The sequence below is a fragment of the Eretmochelys imbricata genome, chromosome 4 (genome assembly GCF_965152235.1).
Source record: "Eretmochelys imbricata isolate rEreImb1 chromosome 4, rEreImb1.hap1, whole genome shotgun sequence".
Taxonomy (NCBI): Eukaryota; Metazoa; Chordata; order Testudines; family Cheloniidae; genus Eretmochelys; species Eretmochelys imbricata.
The window spans coordinates 74633963-74651292 of NC_135575.1; the positions used below are offsets into that span (position 1 = coordinate 74633963).

The window sequence follows — 17330 nt, forward strand, 5'->3', positions numbered from 1 at the left end:
TTACTGTCTATTGTGGTTGTGGTGTTTGATTCTGAAAACATGGATGGCTAGTGTATCGACCAGTTTTCTAGTTTATCAAAATCATAGTCCAGTATTATTTTTGCCATCTTGCATCCGATACTATTATTTGCTGTTTATAAGAATAGTTAATAGAACACTATACAGTTAAACTCTCAAGGCTTTTATCTTTAGGTAAGCAATCAAAATTAAGAGAACCTTAAAAAGGCAGGATGGGTAATCAGTTAAGCAGTATGCTTAGCTATGGTTTCGTTTATACCCCATCTTTCTTATATTTGTGTGTGTTAAGAATTTTTCTAAAAGTACCAGGAAACAACGGGAATAGGTGATTTAATGAAAATAGCACACATTCATTAAGACATGGATTTAGTAAAGCACTTCAACACATAATAACCCCAGCCCTGTTCAGCAAAGTACTGAGGCGTGTGATTACATTGAAGCACATGCTTAAGTCCTCTTGAAGTCATACAATCATAGAACATTAGGGTTGGAAGAGACCTCAGGATGTCATTTAGTCCAACCCCCTGCTCAAAGCAGGACTAAATCATCCCAGGCAGGGCTTTGTGAAGCCGGGCCTTAAAAACCTCTACGGATGGAGATTCCACCATTTCCCTCGGTAACCAACTCAAGTGCTCCACCACCCTCCTAGTGAAATAGTTTTTTTCCTAATATCCAATCTAGACCTCCCCCACTGCAACTTGAGATCATTGCTCCTTGTTCTGTCATCTACCACCACTGAGAACATTGTCTTTGGAACCCCCCTTCAGGTAGTTGAAGGCCTCTTCTGCAGACTAAATAAGACAACTTCCCCCAGCCTCTCCTCATAAGTCATGTGCCCCAGTCCCCTAATCATGTTCATTGCCCTCTGCTGGACTCTCTCCACTTTGTGCACACCCTTTCTTTAGTGGGGGGCCAAAAATGGGACGCAGTACTCCAGATGTGGCCTCACCAGTGCCAAATAGAGGGGAATAATCACTTTCCTCGATCTGCTGGCAATGCTCCTGCTAATGCAGCCCAATATGCCATTAGCCTTCTTGGCAACTAGGGCACACTGTTGACTCATATCCATCTTCTCGTCCACTGTAATCCCCGTGTCCTTTTCTGCAGAACTGCTGCTTAGCCAGTTGGTCCCCAGCCTGTAGCAGTGCATGGGATTCTTCCATCCTAAGTGCAGGACCCTGCACTTGTTCTTGTTGAACCTCATCAGATTTCTTTTAGCCCAATCCTCCAATATGTCGAGGTCACTCTGGACCCTCTCTCTACCCTCCAGCATATCTACCTCTCCCCCCAGCTTAGTTTCCTCTGCAAACTTGCTGAGGGTGTAATCCATCCCATCATCCAGCTCATTAATGAAGATGCTGAACAAAACCAACCCCAGGAGAGACCCCTGGGGCAGTCCACTTGATACCGGCTGCCAACTAGACATCAAGCCATTGATCACTACCCATTGAGCCCAACAATCTAGTCAGCTTTCTATCTACCTTATAGTCCCTTCATCCAATCCATACTTTTTTAACTCGCTGGCAAGAATACTATGGGAGACCGTATCAAAAGTTTTGCTAAAGTCAAGTTATATGACGTCCGCCAGTTTCCCCATATCCACAGAGCCAGTTATCTCATCATAAAATACAATCACTTGCCCTTAGTGAATGGGACACATACATGTGGTGAAGTGCTTCAGTGAATCAAGGCCTGGGTTTGGTGTGCAGTGAAATGGATATACAGTGTAAGTGAATATTGTAGCAGTAGATTGAATATAAGAAAACAATGAGGTTTGTATATAGTCTAGGAGATTTGAGTGGATTATATCCCTTATCCATTTATATCCCTTATCCATCTTCTATTAGCCCATGTGCTAGAATGCCAAGTTTGCAGTTGATGAACCTTGATTATTTTCAGTAGCAAAGCCAATGTTTTTCTGCTGTCTATGGAAACATAAATAACATCAAATTTAAAATACAGAACCTGTCAGTGTTTTTTAATCAACAGTACTTTTATCTAGTGCACATTAAAGTTGCACAGAACTGCTGCTTTTTAAATGTACAGTTTGATTTGCTCTTGTTCTCTTAATAATTGGCATATCTGGCAACTGTGCCATTCTGGCTGATACTGTGCCATTTTTACAGCGTTGTGCATTTGTACTTCTGAGAATAATGTTCCTTTTCTTGTCTCACACAATCCCCTGTCATGCTGTCTACTGTGCAAGAAAGTGTTCCCTCTCTCTGCTGTATCTGACATCTTCCATCATATGCAGATGTTTTGATTCAGACACTTCTGGCTACCAGCATCACAAACTGAGCGTAAGAGCTCAAACCCCTGGAATACATGTCCATTCCAAGGAGACATCAGAGCTCTTCCATTGGGACTGAAGAAGCCTTGTTGTATATGTGCCACTCTGATAAAAGCAGACTTCTAGAAAATTTCTGTAACCTCACACCTTCTCTTTTATAATCAGATTATCTGAGGGTTTTGGTGGCTTTTAGAAAATATTTATTATTCTAAGTTCCATGTGCATTTATATACTTACAATAGCATTCGGCTAACTAACATGGAAGTGCCATATTCCAAAAAAAAAAAAAAAATTACACTATTTTAGGAAATGTAAAACCCCTTGTGTGACAGGGAATAAGAACATTCTATTTTCAGATTGTTTAGACCTGAGTAGTGAATTGAGAAGTCTGATCTAAAAAGTAATAATTAAACAACACTTGAGTTTTATATCTGGGTTGTGTCCTAGAAACATGTCAAGATTGCAGTCCTGCACCACCTTCTGTTCCAGGCAGTGATAGGGTTTATTAATGACTTTCTTCTTGATCAGTAGCCATCATTTTTGCTGCAGGTGAACAACTAATTTATGGAATAAAAGGGTAGAATTCCAGTAATTAGTGGAGATGGCCATGAATTGTTGTACTGAATCTGAACATCCCTGAACTTTTGATAAAATGACACTGATAGAGATAGTGAGCCAAACTTTGTGGTATGAACGAACTTCTTGTATTTTTTCTTAGCATCTATATGAGAGGTTTTTTCCCCAAGAAAGCTTGTGAAAAGTGAATGTGTTGTACATACTTTTGTGGATATATAATTCCACTGAAAGTGTTAATGTGTCTGTCCCCAAAGTTGTGTTTGGGACTAGAAATATGACACTGACTTATGTGACCAATACCATATGACATTGTGAATAGTGAATATTTGAAGTTGTCATGGCAAATATTTCATAAGCAATTCATTGACTGAAATACATTCACTTAAACCAAATAACATGTGAAACCAGAGTAGCAAGACAGCATTTAAAAGGAAAGCTGTGCTATGGCTCAGAGCTGCTATATATTTTCTCTGCCGCAGCTTGTATCAGAGAAAATGTAACTGAACCCTACCCAAGAGGGAAATAGAGGTATAACTTATGTAGGAAAGGGCTCTAGGTTTGAACCTAAAGGAAGACAAATATCAAATTTCAAATCCAATGTTTGTTTGTTTGTTCTCTTCTTTAAAAAAAAAAAAATTGCTGTTCCTATGCTGCCTTGAGTTCAGGTCTAGAATTGAGATAAAGACAATGTTAACTTCTTCACCTTTGAATTCTACTATCTAATTTAGAACCTAATTTTTAAAAAGTTTACACTTTTTGTAAATGCACCATGTAATGTCACTGAAGCCCTCAAAAGTTTACTTTTTACAGCTTTCTTACTGTTGCGTACTTCAACGGCATGGAACTCAGAAGTATTTTTTCCAAGTGTCTTTGGTCCAGAGGATGAAATTCACACTTCCACAGCCCTACAACGAAGGGGCTTGTAATAGGCATTCTGTGTCATGGAAGCTTTGTGCTAGCCATGAGCAAAGACATCCCCCAAATATTTCAACATGGAGAGGAATTGGGGGAGTGGGCCACTGCTGCTCTATACTATACTCTTATATCAAGTGTTGCCATTTTATCACAAATCTCTCAATATCTGAGAATTTCAGCTTTCATGGTTCCTTAATAAACTAACTTTCTAGCTCTGATGGTGGCAGAGGGAATCTTGAAAATGTGAACCCCAAAGGCTTGAAAACTAGAAAATAAATAAATAATAATAAAAAAACCCAAAACCTTGTTTCTAACAGCTCATGATTTTCAAGCCAATTTGTTTGAGGTTCGCAGCTCTGACTCATGACTTTGAAATTGTGGGGTTGACAATGCTGATTTACGCTAATTAGGATGCCCAGTTAAAGTGATGTCTTTGTACTGTTCTCGTGCCCCATTACCACCACAAAGTATATGGGGAACAGAAATTGTTGCTATTTCAAACTATGTATTGGAACAGAGCTACAGAGGCAAAGGATTGGGGAGGATCCCATCCCTTATATCCTTACAGAGCTCCCCCCCTCGAAGTACAATAGTTGACACTTCCTTGGTAGAAGAGTAATTCATCACCCTTTGTGACTGTTCTTTCAGGAAAGGTACAATGTCTTGTGAACTGTCTCTCTCTCCTAGTTAGAGGAAACTTCAGAGGAAATAGTCTCCTTTAAAGAAAAAAACACCTGACTTGAAAGAGAGCAAGCAATGGGATTATAAGGGACATTGATTAGTGAAAAGGATGTGTGAGCTGTCTAGTTTAATTATAAAAAGAAAAGGAGTACTTGTGGCACCTTAGAGACTAACCAATTTATTTGAGCATAAGCTTCCGTGAGCTACAGCTCACTTCATCGGAGTGTAGCTCACGAAAGCTTATGCTCAAATAAATTGGTTAGTCTCTAAGGTGCCACAGGTACTCCTTTTCTTTTTGCGAATACAGACTAACACGGCTGTTACTCTGAAACTAGTTTAATTATACAAGCTGTCTGTTCTGGGATTTCCTCAGTAGTACTTTCCAAATTGTGAATTATTACAACCAAATAAAAACTGCTTGGGGTCTACTTGGGATACATGCTGAGAGATTTATACACATTGACCACTATATAATGCCTTGTTGGACTGAAATATGACAGCATATGGCTATTTTTTATCATTCAGATCTAATATTAATCCACCGGTAGACTTTGACTAGTGCTCTGTATTAAAGCTGGGTACTGTAATCAATAAATGAGCAGTTTTTGTTATGATTATTCATCTCGCAGCTATTTCGTGTGAATTTCATGAAGATTCGCATAGAATCACAATTTCAGGGATTGTGTTTCCATATTAGCTTTAGGGATTTTGATATTTTCCTTTTGAATAGAAATAAGTTAACCGTGAATAACAAAACCTTTAAATGTCAGTAATCTCCAAACCTGAAATAATCATTTATCGGCACCATTACAAATGAAGCCAGAGTAAATAATGAAAATACTTAGGGCACCTCACAATTTTACTTGCAAAGTTAAGTATTTGGTGCCAATGCAAAGAGATTGAGCTGGCAACATTAACTGCTGTCACCATACTAAATACGTTTTCCCTTAAAGGTTCAAGAATTTCCCCTCTAAAAACTGGCTACAGCCTGGAAGTATCAGGAATGAGTGAGAAGTGGGAGATTTAGAGAAAGTTATGTGGCTCAGAAAGAGTAATTAGCATGGGTTCTCAAACCCTTTGGGGCTGATTCAAAGCCAACAAGCCCACTGAAGTTAACAGAGAGAGTCTGGGAAAGTCTGCATTGTGTGCACGCACGCACACACACCACTAGCAGCAGCGAGTCTCAGAACCAGGTCAACTGACTTGGAAACACACACTGGAGTTAAAAATAACAGCGTGGATGTTGCTGCATGGGTGAGAGACTGGGCTCTAAAACCTGGTGAGGGTCTCGGAGAGAGTGAGTGCTGTGTAGATATCAAAAGGGCTGAGATGGACATATAAGAAACTGGTGGTGTACAATCTAATATAGAAGGCCCCGATCCTGCAAAAAAATGATGCTTATGTTCATTAGGACTACTAGTGTAAAATTGGGACACAGCAAGGGAGACCTAGGCCTGCCCACCTTGGCAAGCTCTGAGCAGAGACCCAGCAGCTGCCCCCTCCACTCCTAACCTTGCCTGAAACAGAAGTGCAGGGCAGCTGCACAGGAGGTAACAGGCTGGGGAGCTGCTACCCGAGTCGTGGAGCTGTGGGCTGGGGGGGAGGCCCCAGCACTTCCCCGAGCCCCCTCTTCTGGGCAGCCCAGATTCTGGGGCTTTCCATAGGAAGCAGAAGTGCTGGGGGTTCATTGGACTGCACTGTACCTCCCACTGTGCTTTTTGCGCTCCACCTTCCTTGGCATTCAGAGCCTTGTCTTGGCACATTCCAGCACTGCAAACCTGCCTGTGACAGGCTCTGCCCTCTGCAAGCCATGTGCCCAGCTATGCTGTGTGCACAGGTCACTCTGTGCCCTACTGTCTTTACCCCGGGACAAGTGCCCAGCTGCAGATGGCTCCTCTCCACAGGCCCCCTCCTTAGAAAAATTTTGGTTTAACCATTGTGTAAAGTTAAGCACATGCATAAGTGTTTACAAAATTAAGCTTAAAATTTAGAATCAGTGGCGCTGGATTTAAGGAGTATTTTAAAGAAAAGTTTGGTGGTATTACTATGTGAAGAAATTCCTGATGCAGTTTCTTTGGAGGCTATCTTCACATTGTCAGCAAATCTAGCTCTCACTCACATGAATGCAGGGTCCTCTCTGTAGAATTATGGATACGACAATACTAGAATTCTGTGGAATTTAAGGGAACTTTTCATGCATTTGGCCAAAAGATCTTTGGTTTTAATAAAAATGTACAATCCTTTACTTTTCTCCTAATATAATAAAAAGTATAAATTAAGTTTCCAGAAATATAAAATTTTCTTTTGAGTCGACAGTACAGATGTGAAAGAAGCATATGAAATAAATCAAGTTATATTCTTCTCAAGAGCAGGAGAGAAAAAACAGTATTTTCTGACTAGTACACCTTATCGCACTTTGAGATGGTCTTGTAATGCCAAAGACCAAATATCCTTCCCCTTTTAAAAAAGGAATATAGCGAGATATGCCACACTACTCAAAGTGTGAGGGAGCAGAGGATCAGGCCTACAAGGTTCAGAGGAATGACAAGCTAGACCTTAGATCATCTGTCTTTTAAAGGCATAGATCACTTTTTTTTCTTTTCTTGCTGCCTTGTCTACATTGCAGAGGAGAGTTTTTGGCTTTCTATTAGTCAAATTTGTACTGCACAACTGTGCAAGTGAGGGCAGCTATTTACCCTCATGCACATACTAAACAATGTAATGCAAGATTGTTATAACAACCCTTGTAGGAAATTATTCTTTCCCAGCTGTTGGTTCACATGACTATGGGGGAACTTACAGCCATTTAGTCAGGTATTCAACATCCTGCCCTCTCCCCACCCCAAACTAAGAGTTACAGAAGTTGACAAATTATCTTTTATGTCTTTTATAATTAAAGGTTACATTAAGGGGATATGACTAAGGACCATAGTTCCCCGCCCTCTACTAAAAATGAACTCCTTTTTTCCTATACTTAACTTAGAGTGGCACTTCCTTACGGCTCCCTCTCTTCCTTGGCTGGTTCATTGAGGGGTTTCCCTCGTTTCAATCTACTCTAGCTACTACTACTTATTACATAATGATTGCCTTCCCCCTTATATTTTTGTAATGGTATTTGTAACTAAAGAAGATGACACCACAGCTGAGCAGAAAAAGGTAATTCAGTTTCATAGAGGAATTTAGATTTTTTTTCAAAATTTGATTTCACTGTTTCAGAACAAAAATGAGACATTTTGCAATTCTCCATGAAGGGAAATGGACCCCTGGCTTTGGCATAGTCTGCATGATGGGCTAACCCAGAGCCATGGGCGCAGGAAGTTGGGTGCCAAAGCGCCTTCTAGGGCTGGCAGGCTGCTGAGGCATCATGAACCTGGAAGCCTTGGGAACCCAGGCTGCCAAGGAGCCACAGACTTGGGTGCCGGGACTTCCATGGCTTTCAGCTCCCTGGCAGCGGAGCAAAGTAGGTGATCTGGGAGGAAACCAGCCATGATTCCAATGCAAAGTCATTGTAATCGAACTGCCTCCATCAAACATTTCTATTTAGATGAACTGGCAAAAAATATTCTGTCTGAATTTTCCCACCAACTTTAAATGACACCATCATTTAAGTGTAGGCCATATCAAGGACAATAATGTTGAAACAAATGTGAAAAGCTTTTGTAACGTCTAAGTTTAAATATAAATTTGAAAACAAGACATGAAAACACGCTTTAAAGTTAAGGTCCAGAATTGGATCTTAATCTAAACTACCCCAGAACTTTCGGAAAATTCAGATTAGTTCTGATTTGATGTTCAGTCCATTATATGCACTAGACCTGAATCATGATGTTTATATCAACATGCATATCTAGATCATAAATTTCCTTAGAAGTGTTCAGGTGTGAGGTTCTGGTTTGAGTCCATCTCTGCTATATCCTTTTCGTCCTTGCCTTCTCCTTTTCCCATTCATTAGGGTTAGTGGCTCTTGTTCTTCAGCTCCAAGCATTTTTGTTAAGTGCATCTTCAAGTTGACACCATCCTTCTTCATATCATCTCAAACCATCCTTTCCTAGGTCTTCCTCATGGTCTTTGCCCTGTGACTGCTAGTCCTTGTGCTCCCTGGCCGGCATATTCCACATCTCATCGTCTCATGAGCCTGCCATCTGAGTGGATACTCTCAGCTTTTCTTCGATCGGGGCTACCTGTATCAGGGATCATACCATTTTATTGCATAGCCTATCAGCTCTCATCTTACTCAGAATCTACCTAAGTTTTCTCATTTCAGCAGTATGAAGTAGTTCTTTTCTCTTTGTTCTGACCCACAGATCTTTGGCCTAATCATGATCTTTTCAATTTGCTCTTTAGGATACGTGGGCATATTCTTATCATAGAGAATTCCTATCAACTCCCTCCATTTACACCAACCACTCTTCATGTGGCTCCTAACATTCACATCCATGTTCCCCTTATGGTTAAACACTGAAACAAGGTGTCAAAGTTCAGGGCAGCTGTACCTGTATTTCCCCTTAGTGGTCCAGCAAGGCACATACTATCAGGCTTCCAGCCCCCTAGACTTTGCCTTCACAAGGGGAGAGCCACCTGTTTCTCCCTCCTGATCAGGTATTTCCAGGCTCAACAGTTCCCTGACTTCACTGTTATTCCCAGCAGGCTTGCTTTGCTTCTCCCCTCAGAGACCATAAACAGTGTTGTTGCCCCAGTTATAAGTTACCACAGTGTTCTTCCTAAACAAGCATACTTCATTCTTAAGGTAAAAGCACTACAGAGATAACATTAACAATAAAAGAACCTACACACATGCTAATAAGCTTGCCAGAGATCACCCCCAACTCCATAAGGGCTCTGGCTGAAGTCAGTTATTCCAAGACTTTCCTAAGGACTGGGGTTTTCCATGAGTCCTGTCCATTTTCTTGATCAAAACAAAGGCCCTGAGTCAGCTTAAACGCAGCCTATGTATTCAAAAATTCTTTCTTTGTCAGTTGGTTCCAAGAGAATCCAGTCTGAACCTTTGTAGAGACAATGACTACGTAATGAGCCAGACAATGGGTCCTCTCCCCTGTATGAAGCTTCAAAAGGCTGTTAACCAGATGAAGTATATTAGCAAGCCCCCTCCTCTAAGAGAATTTACCTACAATTTCACAACAACATACAAACAATTACATTTTTAATACAATGAACCCAAAAGGAATTAAATTTAATTCAATAGATTTGTCCAGGAAATTGCCATATGTCAAAAGCTATTTAAAGTGTTGCATAGTCTTTAACTCTACACCATCCAGTTTTACTGGCTTCTCATAGTCCCTTCCAATGAAGCGCTGCATGTATTCTGTCTTTTATGTTTATTTGTTTGGCTAATTCGTAAGCCACTTTCTTCTAATGCAGCTCTCTATAGTTCTAGGTCCCTTTCCAGTTTATATTTATCTTCCTGCGTGTCATCAACAAAAAACATGCTCCATGGAGCCTCTCTACTAATCTCCTGTGTCCTGGTGCCCATTTACAACCACATATAGGAATGGGCTTTGGGCTGATCCTTCGTGTAGACCTATCCTTTCTGTGAATGACTCACTGTAGTTGCAACTGCTTCTTGCTACTGTTGTGCTACCCTTGTACATGCCCATGATAGTCTGAGCATGTGTCTCTGGCAGATTGCATGACCTCATGCTTTACTATAACAGCTCTCTAGGAATCCTTTCTGAAGGGTTAAAATCCATGTGCTGTTTACATAACCACCTGGTATATGGATTGTGTCAGCTCTATAACAGGCCCAAAGTTTGGTCAAAAGGTCAAAGGCCTAGCAAATAGTAATTAGCTAAAAACGCAAAATACAAAAAAAAAAAACCACGTTGCTTTGCTAAAATAAGCCTAGTGAGCAAACTGCCAAATGTTAAAGCTAAGTACTAAATAATTGTGTCTTATGCAAAGTTGCAAATAAAACAAAAAAGCCCTGGTTCTGTTGTGTTACTTTCTTTTGTGTAAAAAAAAAAAAAATGTTCTTCCCACACATCCAACCTTAAGTTTATAAAAAGGTTAAAACATGTCAGTATAAAATATGGCCTCCTCCCTTTCCCAAAAACCAATGCCTGCCTTAAAACAAACAAACAAAAAAACCAACTCAATCTTTGTCATACTTTCACTGTTTCTTTGCTTTAACCCCTAAAAATGTACCCTGTTAAACAATCGAAAAATTTGCTTCATTCCTATAAACCCCAAATCAAAATTCCACATATATATGTTATACTAATACATTTTATTAAAGTACTAATTAAATGTTAACTTGTTAACTTAAAACCATGGGCAAAAACATTATGTAATCTTTTTAACCATTGGCCACTGTGCTATCTTGTCTTGCTGCTAAACGTCTCCGGGGGTGTAAAACTGCCTACCCCGTCACTTTCCCCCGCCCATGGAAAATCCATATATTCCATTGTAATCAATTAATTAACAGTGTCTAAGCCTAATAAGCAACATAACACTCAGTCAGTGCTGTACCTAATAAGGTTGCTGTGCTTAACTCTACACGGTGTAAATTTATGTTCCTTCACTGTCTAAGTCTTCTCTAAATCCACCAAAACTAGGAGTTTCTCTTGGTACTTTTCCAGCAATATTTGGGGAGCAGACACTGCATCTATTGTTGACCTGTCTGGCATAAAGCCAAATGGGCTGTCACTTACTTGATCCTCCAATTCCATCCAAAGTCTTTTCTTGATCATTCTTTCCAGACAGTTCATCATGTGACTCGTTAGCTTGATGGGTCAGTAATTACTACATTCTTGTACATCTCCTTTATGCTTGAAGATGGGGACCAATGTGCTCTTCCACCACTCATCCAGCATTTTTCCAGTACTGTCAGGATTCTGAGGAAAGGTAGGCAGGATTAGTATCAGGAGCTTGGGAGCTAGGAACTGAAGCCAACAGACATAGAAAGCATCCAAGTCAAGATGAGGGTCCAAATCAGAGACAGAGTTAGGAAGCAGGCTAAGGGTCAATATCAGATACTGGGAATTCAGAACAGAGAGGCAAGGCAGTGGTGGCAGCTAGCTAGAGATCCGTGTTGTTCCTTGGACACTTTCTGGTATGCTGCATGGTCTTATAGAGGATCAGTGATTCAATCGGGGATCACTAAGGCAACTGTCAATTAGATCATGCAAGAGGTTAGCTTTGTGTGGTGTGTAACCTCTGTGGATTGCGGGTCACGGAGTGGCCAGATTACAGCTGTCAACAGGTGGAAATGCTGGTTGCCTGGCAGCTCTGAGAGCCCAGGTTCAAGTCCTGCTGATCCTTACAAATATGGAGAGTTTGTCATTACCACCATTCCCTCATGACCTAATGCTTTATAAGCCTCAGCTGGTACACTGTCCAATCCCACTGCTTTTCCCCCCATCATGTGAGGTTGTTGCTTGCACATATTTCCTTCAACTGTTTCTTCACTTCCTCTTCATTGATCTGTTTCTCATAAAACCTCTGCTATCTCCTAATGGTTTTGCTGTCTTCCACCAGTACTCTTCCATTTTCATCTTTAGAGGTCCCAAGTCCTCTATGCTTCTGTGCCTAATCTTGGTTAGTTTATATATTCTTTCCCTCCCCTTCATTGGTAGTCCTGCATGTAAGATTTTAAATGCCTGATCTTTAGCTTTCACAACAGCGTTTTGCTGTTTTCCTTACCAGCTTGTATTCCTCATAAACTTTCCACCAATCTTACTTTTTGCCACCACTTAAACCTTTCCTCCTTTTTCATAGTCTTCTGCACCACATCTGCTTCTCATTAAATTTCTTTCCTTTAATTTGGCCACAGGCAGCTTGTGCACTTTCTGTAATAAGTTTCCCCCAAACCTTGTTGGTATCTTAGTAATTGACTTGGTCATTGTGCATCTTCTATAGGACCTCATCCTTGCATCTCAGACTAACTTCTCTAGCCATGCTTCTCTGCCATTTTATCCTTTGTTCGACAACTTTTCTTTTGCCCCCCCCCCCCCCACTAGACTTTTCTTCTTTATATCCATTACAAGCAATCTATGTTGGTCTGCAATCTGCTTTCCTAAGGTCACTTTACAGTTTCTCTTGTTTGTTTAAATCTCTTCCTATTGTTAGAAAATAATTGATCTGGGACTTGTTGCTGTTGCTCTTTATATAATTAAATTAAATATACTTCTCTCTCTATACGAAGTACATATTGGTAACAATGAGCTTTGGCTAACGCAAAGATATCCTCATCAGCTTCATTTCTGGTTCCAAAGCTTTGTCCTCTATGACAATCATCGTAGACCTGTATTTTCCCACATGTCTGTGAGATCTGCTCTATGATTATTCCTGTTCCTTTCCTCCTCACTATATCGTTGTCTACTGTGCCAAATTTGAACCTTCTCTATGATGTCAAATAACAGAGACCGGTAACTATTTCATTTTGTACAGGGAAAGGTGAGCATGGAAAGCCGTATCCTCTAACAGAGGAAGACCGTGACGATTCTGCTTATAGGGAGAATGGCTTCAACATACTTGTTAGTAACAACATAGCCCTGGAACGATCGCTACCAGACATTCGACATCCCAAGTAAGTAAACTATATTTGATCAAATATTTCACTCTATGTATTCACCTGTTGTGCCTTTCTGGTGAAGTACCTTGCAGCCTAACAGGAAATGTGACTACGTAGCTGTGGTGCTGTGTGATGAAGGTATTTTGTCCAAGTTGGCCAAAAGTAGATATATAACTATTTGCTGGAGTTAAATGTACAAGCAGTGCAGTAGTTTGGCAGCCTTATGTTGAGGGGGTGAGAGTTTTCTGGTTTGTGGTTTTTATGGGGTTTTGTTCGAATCTGATTTGATCTCACAATAAATACTGTAAGCTGGATCTTAGTGAATCCTGCAAACAATTTGTGAATATTAACTTGTATTTTTAAACAAGTTTTCACTGTGTTTGTGCCCATATCCCATTTTCCTGAATATTCTAGTTGTGTTCCATGGCAGAAATGTCTGCCGAAACTATAAGTTTTAACTGTGAGTAGTTGATATTCTGAATATTCAGTAACTCATGAGCTTGTTTGATTATGTTCACTAGGAACCTGATTCTAATAGTTTTATTCTGTATGTTTTTAAACAAATAATGCAGAATATTCAGAGTGTGAAATTTGAACTCAAACACATTTAATTGTGCTAGAAACCTGATTCTATTTGTTCCCGTCATCTAGTCAGGGAACAGAAATGTACTCATGTAACCAATCCAAATCAATCAAGACAATTCAAATTTCAAATGTTGACTCTTCACAACAAATGGTTTACAATCTACACTACAAGAAATATTTGAAGAAAATAGTGAATCATTTAGAAAAAATAATAAATTTAAAATCAAAATCCTCTGATAATTTCTGATCAGAAAGAGGCAAGAATTGTAAAATATGTTTTCAATTCATCTAAAAAGCTTGCTTTAAGATAAATTAGCATATCTTTGAAATAATAATGCATCTGTATATATTTTTTAATGATTCTCCAGGACTTCATTTTTGATCAGACTGCTCTTCTATTTACAGAATGATTTCCCCCTGAGTTATCAGGCAGTATTTTATTAGACAGAGATAAATGTCATAGTATGTTAGAGCCTCCTGCTGCTATTGTTAAATGAGAGTTTGAAAAATCCTAGCAAATCTTTAGTGGGGAAGGGTGACAAGTCATATTGCTTCTGGTGTACAGTATTTTGGCAACTGCTTTTTTTAGAGAAGTTTTATTTATGAAAACTTCAGTCTCTGAATATGGTCTCCTGACCTTCCCAACAGCAGAAGTAATGATAGACTGCGGTAGGAAAAAGTTGATGCAACCAGCAACAAGTAAGGATACTATGTAAGGGGAAAAGTTCAGAACAAGAATAGATGACTAACTAAACTTTTAACCTGTAGTGGACCCTCACTCTTCAGTGGGGAGGGAGGCCACTCCATCTCTCTCCAGCAGGCAACAGAAGTCTGGCTTGGGCCCTGCTGGTCAGGGCCGAGCAAAAAGCTATAGTTTTCAGTCTACTGGCTGGTGCAAAGAGTTAAGTCTGGGGCTCTGGCCTGATTCTGGGGTAGAGCAACAAGCAGTCTTAGCTCTGAGCCTCCTGACTAGGGCTGACAGCAAACACAATCTGGGCTCTGGCCCTCTGGGTTTAGCCTTCGCCAGGAGACTCTAGGCTTATATTTACACTACAGACCTTACAGCAGCACAGCTATTCCAGCTGGAGAGAGCTCTCCCGCTGGTATAATTAAACCACCTCCAACAAGTGGCGGTAGTTATGTTGGCAGGAGACGCTGCCCACACCGATGCTTTTGTCAGTCAACTTGTGTTTTTTTCATACCCCTGACCGAAAAAAAGGCAGACAGCAATCTACAGTCTAGGGCTCTGGCCCTCTGGACGGGGCAGAGAAATAAAGAGTCTTTAGATTCGAGCCTCCTGGCTAAGGAGGACAGCAGTCAACAGTCTAGAGCCCACAGCCTCCTGGCTGGGGCAACCAACCATCAGGGTACAGCCTTCCGGGTAAAGGGCGAGTGTGTTGCCAATCCTCAAGTGTGGAATAGCAGAAAAGGGGATAGGGAGACCACGGCACAGCTTACTCCACCAGATCCCAGCCCAGGACCCTATTACTGGTGGATGGTGCTGCCACTGCGTCAGCAGGAAAACTGAAATCTGCTGCTTGGTTTCTCAGCAGCACAACCTGACCGAAGTCTTGTTCCCCTGGTCTACTTCCTACCTCACTTCGTCGGTGTTCCTCCATTGAGCTGGGGCTTTGTCTCATCGCCTCACCATTGGGCAGTGGCAACTTCAGCCACTTTCTGGGGTCCTTTGACTCTTCAGTCAGTAGGGCACTGGTCTGCTTGGCTGCTGGTCCAGGGTCCCACAGAAGGCTTGGCTCTCTAGAAGAGACATCCATCTCCTTCTGTGGTGCAGCCACAACTGAGCTGCAGGACACACTTTTTATACTTGCTGCCCTGCCCTGGTACTTCTGGTGGGGGTTTGGCTCCACCTATCGGGGGAGGGTAGTGGTACCTCGCTCTCAAGTCCAGAGGGAGGCCACTCTGCTTCACTACAACCCCTAAAAGGCCCTATTCTCACTTTTTTGCAGTGATTTACCTCTGGCAGCTTATTGGCTCACTTTTGGCTGGGTGGAAAGAAAATATCAGAAAAGTAAATAACTGTTTCCTTTTCCTTAGAAAGTTTACCACTTACAACTCACTATTAGGACACTATTTCTCACATTTTAAACAGAACTCTCTAATAAAATAAATCTTTAAAACGGACCACTTCTATACATTCAGGCATCACCTCTGACAGCTGCCAGTACAGCATATATTTGTGCCTGATTTGGTTTTGCATGTGTCTGAAAGATCATAAGCAACTTGTACCAGGGAACCTCTTATTTAATTGCAAAGAATCAAACACATCAATGGTGATAAATATTAGATCTAATAGAAACCTTCAAATGCTGATTTTTTTTGACAAAAAAAGGCACATTTTTCAACCAGCTCTAATAATATTGACAAGTACTGTGAATATGGGGGAAAACCCAAAAACATACTTAAAAACTAAAGTGTGTGATATTTTTTCCCCATGTTGTCTTCCACTTGCAATTGCTAAAAATTTTCCCTTCATCCCTGTTTGATGGCAGCCTCAAACTCCTCCTCTGTTTTTCCTTTCTCCATCAGCTACCTCTTCAACATGGAATCATTTCTGGTTTTCATGCCAGGAAGTCTTTACCTCAATCTATTGCTTTCCTTTCCCCCTACACTTCTTTAGTAACTCTTATACCCAGGCTGGGGGAAAGAGGCGGGTTCCCTGCCAGACAGACTAGCTCTGTCCAGGAGTCCTGACTCTGCCCTTACTTCACCACCTCATGATGCATCAAACCCAAGTAAAATGGTCAGTTTTGAAGGTGTATAAACTCCTCAGGACAGGTGTGCATCATATGAGGTAATCATCTGTTTTGAAATGTTCAGAGAACTGAATGGAATTAATAACGCTGGATGGGAAATGGTGGGGGTGGGAGGTGAGGGGAAATCTCGAAAACTGAGAATTTTTTTTGTAACATTCTTGAAATTCAAAAACAAAGAGAGACTATATAAATGCCAACATAATTGGGTAAATAAAGAATTTCAAAATTTACGGAGGAGGAATTAACCCAAGGAGAATCCCCAAAAGAATGTATTTTATTATTGTTGTTTTCCTATCTAAATACCATATTGTATGAATTTATTTTAAAAAGCAAACAGTGTCCTTGTAGGACTGTATATTAATTTCCATATCCCAATGTTGATTTCCATAGGATGAATGCAAAGAACTAACCCTTTTTTTCCCTAAACTGTATGTTTTAAAAAAATTTGTTTATGCCTTGTGGCTGGCAAAATTATCCCCAGGTTGCCTGAAATTGTCTTCAGCAATTCCCCCTGACCATGAATGTTTCCAGTAAGATGGAATTTAAATGCATAATTGCACAGCATCAAAGTCCCATTAAACTGCATTGTTGGCATGATAAATATGCTCATAAAGAAATCTCCTCTCCACAACAGAATATCTTAATTTGTGTTGGTGTTCAAAAGAGTGTGAATGGAAACAATGCAGAAAATCGTAAGAGACAAAAGGAAGATAAAGTGTCCATTTCCCTGTTTTTGCCAGTATATCTGCTAGTAATTTGTTTTTTACCCACAACTAGTCACATGGGGCACAGCATTTCTCAGAATCTCCCCAGAAGCAAGGCATTGTCAGCAGTGACTTAGTAGGAACCAGTCAGCACTATAGTGACCGCTTTCTTTTTCTTAGTAAGTGACTTTCACCCCTGACAAGGTTCCTTCCCCACTCTGAACTCTAGGGTACAGATGTGGGGACCTGCATGAAAA

At 40.6% G+C, this 17330-nt stretch overlaps 1 protein-coding gene across 1 annotated transcript in view; it reads left to right on the plus strand.

Moving 5' to 3' along the window:
• GALNTL6 (polypeptide N-acetylgalactosaminyltransferase like 6) overlaps nucleotides 1-17330 on the plus strand; it is a 906144-nt gene that overhangs the window by 405766 nt on the left and 483048 nt on the right. Inside the window, exon 3 of the mRNA XM_077814511.1 lies at nucleotides 12887-13025. Coding sequence (XP_077670637.1) covers nucleotides 12887-13025 — 139 coding nt within the window. The remainder of the gene's footprint in view (nucleotides 1-12886; nucleotides 13026-17330) is intronic.